This window comes from Puntigrus tetrazona, chromosome 3, assembly GCF_018831695.1.
Source record: "Puntigrus tetrazona isolate hp1 chromosome 3, ASM1883169v1, whole genome shotgun sequence".
Classification (NCBI taxonomy): Eukaryota; Metazoa; Chordata; class Actinopteri; order Cypriniformes; family Cyprinidae; genus Puntigrus; species Puntigrus tetrazona.
The window spans coordinates 22,382,848-22,393,608 of NC_056701.1; the positions used below are offsets into that span (position 1 = coordinate 22,382,848).

Consider the following 10,761-nt stretch of genomic DNA (forward strand, 5'->3'; position numbering starts at 1 on the left):
CAATTATATTGTTTTTCTGGTGGCAGCATGCATTCTGGCTGTGGTGTACTGCAAAAGGGCAATGCCCAGTATAACATACGCGTCAATCTAACTGGGGTAGTTGGATCCAACCACAATTTTAAAATAACCTGTTTTTGCAGAAGTAATAGCAGCAGACAGAATCCTTTTTTGATTGACAGAAAATGACGGTGATGAATCTTGTACTAAGGACCAGAGCAAGGCAATTTGGGGGCATGTATAGGTGTACCGCAACTGGAGCAATAACACATTTGACAGAAGGGGGAAGATTTTCTTTTCATTTTATGTAATATACAGATTAGCTTAAAATGGATCATTTGGTGAGCTAGGTTAAGTAACAAAACAGTTTTCCCAGACATTATCCCGATCAATCACAGTGTTAACTTCCCTTTCACAGAAACCCTTAATTGGAGTGTTTGAATACTGTCATACCACAAGTGATTAAAAAATTATTCTGACAATACCTCTAGAAGCTATACTAGAATCCATTTTAGCAAAGGATGAGAAGATATATTAATCGACAGGGTCACTTTGTAAGCTTTCAGCGTAGATCTTAATCTTAAGAAGAGATCCCAGGATCCTCGTTCTTTAGGATCTAAATGAACTTGAGCCCATCATCATACAGATCTTTTAAAGTACTTTTTCAAATAAGGAATGCCAGTTACTTTGTTCTGACTTGAGTCTGACAGCTCGCGTTGCCATGTTGAAAGAAATCAGGAGAGAGTGCCGAGGCACTATTATTATATTTATTTATTATATTATATTTATTATTATATTTAGACTAAATATGAACATTTATTTACTCATCTCACCTGCACAAAAACAGATTCAATATCAATGCAATACTGTAATGCATTACAAAATAATTTTACCCAACACTGTTTTACTTCCACAACCATTTTTAAGTGTCCCTGTCTACGACAGCCATATCTTTCACGTGACAGGGAAAATTCAGATGGGACAGACATTGTCAATGAAGCAATAATTTATTAAATTTAATTGATTCAGCAAACAATTTATTTGATTTCACAGTTTCATTTTAACAAAATGACAGTACTCTGTTTTTTTTTACCTTAACTAACAAACAAAAATAGCAAAGACCAAACAGGAAGGGGAATAAATAACCTTGGTCTATATTTTACATTGAAAATCAAGAGTGAGAGTAACATCTCTGAGTCTAATCTTGTGGATTAAGACAGTCAAGACCTTGTGATGGGATTAGCTAAAGTGGCACACTTAAGACAAGAGGCTTGTCTCTAGAATAACAGATCATTCAGACATGGCCTTTAATTGGTGTTGACATCACAAAGACAAAAGACCAAATATAAGGTCTGTGTAGGTCAAGGATTGCATTCCCCAGTCATTGTGCATTTCAGTTTATTCTGATTGTATTGCTGTTTAGATGTATCGTGACTGTGATTAATGATTGTGATTAATGTCACCATGCCAGTTATCTCTCATTATTATTAAGCTAGACTGATTAAATGGCTGTTGAAAAATACATTTTGCTGAAACATTATGAATTATAAATATTTAAGAAATGTTGTAATACAATTTGAGTGAATATTGTACATAGTATTTAGTATACTATTTAGTACATAGTATCATAGTATTTATTTAAAAAAAAATGTTTAATAAATGGTTGCAATCTCTTAAGAGGAATATTGAGATTTATTATATATATATATATATATATATATATATATATATATATATATATATATATATATATATATATATACACACATACATTTTATTTAACTTGTTGAAAATTTTATATTTTTCAGTTTATTTCAAGTTAAATTGCATGTAGCTGTAGTTATCTAAAATAAGCCAAATATTGAGTAAATATTGTGTAAAATTTATTCATCAGTATTCAGTTATTCATTTTACTTCATAAATGTTATGTACATCATATGCGTTCTGATCTTAGTAAATTGAATTTAGCATATATAAGAATTATATGTGCATGGTCAGTATTGTAGGCTCCTAGAGTCGCTGAAAGCCCAACTTATTTGTTCTTCTGGAAGTGTTCTGGGTCAGTGACATGTTGACCTCAAAATGTCTTAAATGCATCAACTGCACAAAGAGATTCAGAGAGATTTGACCTCATTAATTACCAAGATGGCTTAAGCTGATCAGAAATCTGGATGAAGGAAGTGTGCTTGTTGGGGATCAGTCTCCACCCCCCTCACCTCTTACCATCTGGAGGCGATCCTGAAGAGGCGACGGCTCCAGACCAAAGCATTCAGTTCATCACCGGACCCCAAACCCTGTACATGGTCCCTTAAAGTGCAGAGAGCGTCCCGTTCCCTCCATTGGCTGCCCCACTGACCGATAGGTAAGTGAAACAACCAGCAGTCTAGGTAATAAACCTGTAAATGCATTATATTCCTAAGAAGTGTATTTTAAGATTTAATTACAGGAATGTCAATACACATAACTATACAGCCAGAAAAAGGTAAACATTTGATTAAAAGCTATTAGCAATTGTGAATACTGAAACGTTATCATCTTAATCAAAATAAACTGCAGCCGTTAATCATCGTCCTACCCCAATGGCAGTGTAATCATAATTGTTGATCATATTTGCTAGCATTTATGACATACACTTGTTTTTTATAATAAAATTTGATTTAGCTTGTATTAGGAATTTAGTGCCTGTAACAGAAATTAAAGAGAGAAAATGATTATTCTTTTAATTTAAACCCGTTCTGCTTACTTAACGTCTGAACAATGAAACCAGTTTTTCCAGTGACACACAAGATAAACATGATTAACATGTCCTATGTATCACACAGCAGTTTTCAAATGTAATTTGCCTGGATCTGACCCTGCGTCCTCATATGAGGATATTATACTTTAGTGAATTTCTGTGAGACTCTACATGCCTGTAAAGAGCACATGATTGGATGTTTCATCATGATCCCTCCCTCTCCCTGGTCTTCAAAAATGTCAGAAATTAATTTAGTGACACTAAATATGATATGATAATATTGTAATTATTAATTCAAAGAACATTTTGCCAATCCCACCAACATCAATTTACTTTGTAATTATTATTTAAATCTGTCTAATTTTTTAATTGTGTGTCACAAATCAACATCTTTCAGATGGTTTCAGATAAAAATATGACTTTCTATTACGAAACAGGATGTTGATTTCATACATGTTCTGATACAAGGACACCGCGACTAAAAGCATGTTTGTTATGCAATTTGGGAGATATAACAAATAGGGAAAGAAATTATATTTCAGTATTTTATTACATTAGGGTATATTGTTATGAAAATTTGGTCAAAATGATCACTCCCATTATTACACTTCTTTTTTTACTTTGTCCCAAAAACATTAACATGCAAATTACATTTAGTTTATAGATACATTGTACATAATGAGATTTATTTATACATCTTTACTTATAAAGTTTAAAAAAATTGGAAATAAAAAATGTGTTGGTGATTTTTAAAAATCAATTGTTTCAATGCATATCTTTACAAATTCATGTCATGTATTTTTTCCAAAATATTGAGTCCTGATGTCCTCAAATGAGAACATAGCGTAACTTATGAATGAAATATTATTTATTTATTTTGACATTACATTATTTAGAGCATTAAAAAATAAAGACATGGAAAAAAAGTCTCTGGTAGCATCACATTCTGTAATTTTGCTATTTAAAACTTGACTCTTCTGTAGTTATATCGTGGACTAAGATTTTACCATTGATTTTGTATTGTCCATGAAGGCTGAAAGTCAAAAACTCTTTATGTTCAGGTGGGCCAAATTATAAGGCAAGATTTCTTTTTCCACATAAAATGAGTCAAGAAAGAGATTAAACTCAGACTAAAAGCTAAAAAGCCATCAGAAACCATCAGAAAGTTTCCGGCAGCATCATTTTCCAGAACTGCCTTCCTGGAGTCTCCACAAGTGAAACGTGTCAGCTTCTCAGAGACTTTGCTTGGGTACAAAATCCTTAAAAATGACCATTATGCGTGAACATTATTTTTCATCCTTTTAGAAAAAACGATCATTTAAAAGTGTGACTATGACAGATTTAAAATGAATGTCTAACTTTCTTTTTGCTCAGGGCAAGATGGCGCGGGATATGTCCGATAAGGACATCCTTAAAATGGAGTTGGAACAACTTCAGAAGGAGGTGAAGACCGCCAGAGAGCCTGTAAGTTTAATATATAAATAAATATTTGTCAAGTTCTTTACATCCTGTCACTTTTGAATTTTATTTGTTAAATAGGCTATGTGGCTTTTTCAGAGGATGGTAAGAGGCAAAAGTCTGACACACTTTTGTCCTCTTTTCTCAGGTTTCTAAAACGGCAAAGGAGATTTGTGAATGGGTAGAGGCCCAATCTGCAGAAGATCCTCTCATAAAAGGAGTTCCTGAGGACAAAAACCCCTTTAAGGAGAAGGGTGGATGCATAATAACTTAGCACACGTCATTTCTTGTGGCAAAATTAGGTATTACTTTGAGCAAATAAGAGCTGTTCCACTATACATCATAGAACAAATACTTTACCTTACAAAAAGTAATGGTTTAGGCTGCGTGTATCTATTCTTACACTAAGGACTAAGAAAGGGAGCCCTTTTGAAACAAACGTTTTGTAAATAAATCAAGTAACTTTGGAACTGAATTAGCCTGCTGTGAATTCTTGTTACATCTCACATCATTCCATCTTCAAAAAACAAAGTTGCATTAAAGCACACTAAATTATTTTATTCTTCCCATCTCTTCTTCACGAACACACACAAAAAAGGGTTTTTGTTTTGAATCTTACACGCCACGAACAAAAGGTATGTGTCATCTGGTAAAAAACAAAGTAAATAACTTTTCTATTGGGTGAAAGTTGCATAGTACATTTTTCAGAGTTGTGCTTTAAAAAAGAAAAAGGAAGAAATCACTCATGCACCTTATTCACTTGCTTAAAGCTGGTTTATCCTCTAGCTTGGATGTTTTGAATCTTCCTCCGACGGCTTTATAGTGTGACTCTGGCTGTTTCTCAAGCGGAAGTCTGCATCCTCCGGAGAAATCATTGGCTACATGGGTCATCAAGCCTAGTTTATTTCAGTTAACTGAGAATTATATTCGTGAGTCATAAGCATAATACAGCAATTAACACTTAATTAAGAATAATGTTCAAATGACGTATGCAACCTACCAGTGCGACCTTTGGAGGATGCAGTGTCCTAAATATTATAGAAAATTGGTACGAAAATTTTGGATGGATAGTATGCTGTCTCTCTCTCTTTCTCTCTCTCAGTGGCTGATTAACAAGGATGTAGAAGCACCTAAAACAGATATTTCTTGGACATTTATTCTGATTGGCTGATTGGAATGTTCTCCACGAATCTTACCGATTTTTATTTGAATATTACATTAATTTGACATGAAAATGCTCTATAGTGTATAATAATTAAACATTATTTTATTAGTAAAGTTTCACTTAGGCCTAGGTTATGTCTATATTATTATCACTTTTATTTACATTTATTGAATATTTTACCCTACATGTTATATAAAGTGCGTGGCCTTATCAGTGATAGTTTCTCTGTAGTATATTGAGTGTAATTTTACCTTGTTCTAAAAGTTGCATTACTCTACGACTGCTTAGCCCACATAGTACCTCTAGGAGGCAGCATTGCGACATAAATGGGGAGGGTTTGAACTCTCTGAGCAACTCTAAAACTGATTTTCTGTATCCGTTGTGTTTACTTGCATCAAATGCATAAGCAGTGTGAAGTAGCCTGCTGTTTATTATATTGTAAGCTTCTGTGAAGGTTGACCGTCTTTTGCTTGAAAATAAGGTTTGTTGTTTACTGTAAAGCAGTTTTTGTTCATTGTTTTTATTAGAACATTCAACTTATTACATAAAATTACTTATTTAGTGTCATATTTAATTTTTGGATTGATTTGTATGAAAATGATAAATTAACAAGCAACTCCTTTACAAAGCGCAGGGATAAATCAATCACTCTTGGGATTTGATGAAAAACAAATCTGTAGTAATCAGATAGAGCTAGAGCGCCACCTACAGATTAACATCTCTAATATACACCAAAAAAGTATGTTTAAATCTTTTACTGTATGTTAGAAACAAAGCCGTTTAACATGCCAGTCACGGAGAATATTTTGCTTAGAAATAAGCATCGGTTTGGAGAGCAAACAGCGTTTCTTGTCTGAAAGCTGCCTAAACCAATTTGTCTTTGACTTGTGAGTTTATTTACCTGGGCCCCTTGGGGCCGGACACTTACTTTCACCACTGATAGTGTTATCCTTGTAAATCTTCCTGCGGGTATTTGGACAAGGCCTGGAATCAAAGGTGTGGTGCTGAGCCTGTGCTCTGGAGGACTAAGTGGACATTTCCTTGTGAAACACGTATAATATTAGCCTGAGATGCAATGAATGAAGCCTTTGTCAGAGACCAAACTCCACTCCTCTCCCTTTTGCTTCCCTCTTTTTAACATGCTATAATTTTCAAAGCATCCCGTGTCTTTCGGATAGAGCCTTTTCTAAATTACCTTCTTTTTATATTCATAGACATCGCTCCTGTATTTTTCTCCCTCTTTTTCTATGTTACTGTTATGCATAACTTGGTGGTTGGTTGTGTGTTACTGTGGCTGAGTTCAAGTTAATCACTAATTCATTTAAAACACTCTCATGCTTGACAAATTGGCCCCAAAATACCATGACCTCTGTATTTTAGTTCAATGCATTTTTAAAGTGGAAAGACAGTGGGAAAAAAAACACTAGGAGGGTTAGAGGATGTAATTAAGCTGTCTAAAATAGTCTTGAGAATATGTTTGGCCTTCAGTGGTTTAAATGTTTTTCCGCCCCTTTAGATCTCAGCTCACACATGAAAATTAATTATCCTTTTAATTTGTCAGGGGGAATTAAGTATAACTCTCTAGAAGAAATTGCTAGCTGCAAGTAACACGTTAAATTAAACGTAATTCTGAAGTACAAAGACTTTTAACGCTTTTTTGCTTTGTACATCATTTTTCAGGGAAAAATGTAAAAAAGAAAATGTGTTGGAAATTGAACAGCGAGCTTTTAAATTCTACAGCAATTGAACCTCAGCTGAAGAATCTTTTCTATCGTCCGTCCCTGGATCCAGACTGGTGCTTCCAGACTTCCTGTTTTGGGGCCCGACTTGCTGTGCATGCTCAGAAGGAGAGAGCGGTTGATGGTGGTGAGCGTTTAGGAGCGTAGGAGGTTTCTCTGGATTGTCTTTGCGCCACGCATGTCAAACCCACCGCAATACATAATTAGCCTGTCTTTGCCGGGCAGTGCCAGGATATCTATAGCCTACGGTGGCTTGCTGTAATTCATGCTCTTTATAGTCTAAATACTTATTCAGAGGGAGGAAATCTCGCTAAAAGAAATATGAGGCTTTCAGCAGAGGCAGTGAAGCACTTTGAGATACGACAGAACCTTGAACCGGCAACCTACAAGTGACCTCAAGTAGACTCTTTAAAATAAAGGTTACAAACAGTGTTCTTTGTAGTGACGTTAAAGAAGGTTTTGGATTCCCCGAACAATCTGTCAGTGAACATTTCTTGAAAGAACTATTTTTCTAGTGTGAAGACTATTTTAATAATCTAATAAACCTTTTCCATTATGAGAACCTTTTGTCCAAAGACTCAACGGATGTTCCAGTGAAGACTGTTTATTAAAGACTAGAACTCTGAAGATGAGGATGAAAATTCTCAATAGTTTTCATTTCGATAACATACAGTGTTAGTTTTGACCTGAGTGTTCTGCAGAATATCTTCTTGTGTTGTGCAGAAGAAAAAAAGCCAAATACGTTCGCGACGAAAAAGTAAATTTTGACAGAAAATTAATTTTCTGGTTGAACTATCCCTTTAAGTTTTATTAGGATGTTGTGTCATCCATTGCTGTTGACAATGCTTGCTTAGTTTCAAAGTCCCAAGGCGATACAAGTCATATTTCTCTGATTTTAAAGCTTCATAAACAACAAATATTATTTTGTTCCTTTGTGGACTTTTTACACAAAATAGTTCAGTTGTATACTGCTCTAAACTCAAAGCTCTGTTATTATAGGGGTTTTCTAATAACAGCCATGTGTGTGTGACTCACTCTGATCGAGGAGGTGTGGTTTCTCGAAGCATCTGTGTGGTTTTAAAAAAATAGTTTTATTTGTTTTGTTTTTGGTTAAGACTAAAACTTGAGACAGCATCATCTGTCAGTGTTTGTCAGATAACCAAAAATGCACTAAATCTGATTTCGTATCAAGGTTACAACAAAGAAAGTCCTTTTTAAAGGTCATCGTAAAGGTCTTATCATTAAATTTTATTCTTTATGCTTATTCTTTTTGAAGCAATTTTGCGGTTTATTATATGTACTCCACATACATTTTCAGTCAGATCTGACCATGGATTATTTTGCTTTGCCCTTTGCTTTGTTTAGTTTATTTAGCTCAACAAAAACGGCATATTATTTATTTATTTCCTAACCAAATTTGTAGAGTTGAGAGCTGAGATATATATTAAGGTTTGTAGTCTGTTTGAGTCTGTTTTCTTTGCAGAACTATCATGTGACATGGCCTGATGTGAAACATAACCTACTGGTCAAAAGTTTGGGTCAGTAAGATTTAACAAAGTCCACTGTATTTTTGATCAAATAAACGCAAAAACATTTTAATGGCAGTACTTTGATGATGTTCTTGTTTTTCTTCTGTTATACTTAAGAGCAGCCAGGATATTCTCCCTAAATATATCTTTTTGGTGTAATGAATAATTCGTATATGCAGGGTTTGAAACTAGGGCAAATAAATGATGACAGAATTTTCATTTTTGGGTGAACTATATTCCTTTAATAAAAACATAATAAAATGTAACTTCAGACATAGAGGAGGGAATCAGCTCAGCTCCCAGCATGCAGTTTCTAGGCCTGATTTCTGAATCTCCTCCCTCACATCAGCAGAAGGGAATGTTCCTCCCTCTCGCCCAAAAACGTGCGCGTCTGTGTGTGTGTGTGTGTGTGTGTGTGTGAAATAAGAGAGAGAGAGGGAGAGACGCTGAAACTGGCATGTGTCTGAGATCCTTTTCCGCTGGCTCTCTCTTCTCCAGATGTGGATCTCCTATGGCCTTTCTCGTTGGCTGATCCAGTGCTCTGACGAGACTTCCAGCTGTACGGCATCCAGGATGGGCCACAGCTGTTTCCAATTTGTGCGCTTTTTCAAAGGGGGAGACGAAGCTCAAGAAGAGGATAGAACTTACCACTCACCGTACTCTTAAAAAACATACTAGATTTGTTAGAAATAAGGCATTCATTGGAAACAAACATACAAACAAACAAAAACATTTAAGCAAGTCATGATTAAGGTTAAAACACTTTTTTAATAACAACTGTTGCTGTATTATAAACGGTCATGCATTTAGAGAAATGTGCAGGTCTGTGGGTTATTGCTTATCCAAGACATTTAAATTGTAGTAGTGTGTGTGTGTGTATAAAGTGTCTGTGTATACATACTGTACTACCATTCAAACTTTTATGGCCCATAAGATGTTTCTGATAATAACAGGAAATACCAGCGAAACAGAATATTAGAATGATTTCTGAAGGATCATTTGACACTAAAGAGACAAAGGAGCAATCATGCTGAAAATTCAGCTTTGCATCACATGAAGAGATCAAAAAAAGCATAATTATAATATTTACTTAATTAATTTTGGAAATGTTGGGCTGTTTTTTACATTTGAAAAATGAAAACTAGCAACAAGCAAGTCAAATCACATGAGTGCAATATTTCTCCAGTTTCTCTGAATCTTTTGATGAAGTTATGTACTGTAGATCAGAGATTCACACTTATTTGCATGTTATTTGATGTCAAGGAATGTTGTTTTTAAAGTATTTCACAATCTTTTTATGCACTCTTTCACAGATTGGAGAGCTTGTGCTAATCTGTAAGACGTCCCTATTATAGCTAATCATGTTACAGACCTGATGTCAATGAACTAGTTGCTAGATGCTCTCCCAGCTCAATCTTTTTACAATTTTGTAGCTTTTTAATCCCTTTGTAACCCCTGTGCTACCTTTTTTGAGACCTGTAGCAGGCATCAAATTTGAAAAATGTCTCTGTTTAAACATTTATGTTCTCTATGTGGATCAAATAGTGGTTCATGTGATATGAAAGTCTTTTAGTTTTAATTTTATTCAAATGTAAAAAACATCCCAATATTTCCAGAATTTTATACTGTAATTTTGATCAAATAAATGCAAAACTGTTGAGTGATTGTTTAAATTGAATGTTTATTTAACGTATCAACCAATGTCTGCTAAGAATAATCCTCCCTCCAGTACAGGAGAGATCTGGGCCACTAAATTAGGACACGTGTTTATCAGGACACAAAGAAAAAAGGCGATACAGAGGCCTGTGGATTACTCAAACTTCCTCCATTGATATCCACATTGTCTCTGAACAGAAAAAGTGCTGTAAATACTATTAACAACACCGTTTTCCTGCTGGCATTGATGTTTTTGAAAGAAGTCTCACGCTCAACAAGGCTAAAGTTATTTGATCAAATACAGTCAAATTTGTGAAATATTGTCACCATTTTCTATATTTATTTTTATTTGTCACATGATCCAACAGAAAACATTCTAATAAGATGATTTGCTACTCGTAAAATATTTCTTATTATCAGTGTTAATCAGTTTTGTGGACCGTTTGTTTTAGGATTCTTTGGTGAAAACAATGTTTCAAA

The 10,761-nt window shown here is 34.6% G+C and overlaps 1 protein-coding gene across 2 annotated transcripts; it reads left to right on the top strand.

Annotated features, from left to right (window-relative positions):
- Positions 1 to 1,883: 1,883 nt before the first annotated feature.
- gngt2a (guanine nucleotide binding protein (G protein), gamma transducing activity polypeptide 2a) lies at positions 1,884 to 4,638 on the top strand. Of its 2 annotated transcripts, XM_043235855.1 has the most exons (3): positions 1,884 to 2,359; positions 4,109 to 4,198; positions 4,341 to 4,638. In XM_043235855.1, exons 2-3 carry the CDS (start codon positions 4,115 to 4,117, stop codon positions 4,464 to 4,466), a joined length of 210 nt encoding a protein of 69 aa, XP_043091790.1. In that variant the 5' UTR covers positions 1,884 to 2,359; positions 4,109 to 4,114; the 3' UTR covers positions 4,467 to 4,638. The 2 variants fall into 2 exon arrangements, with proteins under 2 accessions (XP_043091790.1, XP_043091789.1); XM_043235854.1 differs by lacking the exon at positions 1,884 to 2,359 and having other exon boundaries at positions 3,996 to 4,198.
- The last annotated feature ends 6,123 nt before the right edge of the window (positions 4,639 to 10,761 follow it).

Bases quoted from the DNA above. Each gene is read 5' to 3' on its own strand.
- gngt2a (XM_043235854.1), top strand. From the start codon at position 4,085: ATGTCTAACTTTCTTTTTGCTCAGGGCAAGATGGCGCGGGATATGTCC. The intron at 4,199-4,340 runs GTAAGTTTAATA...CTCTTTTCTCAG, and splicing joins TGAAGACCGCCAGAGAGCCT to GTTTCTAAAACGGCAAAGGA.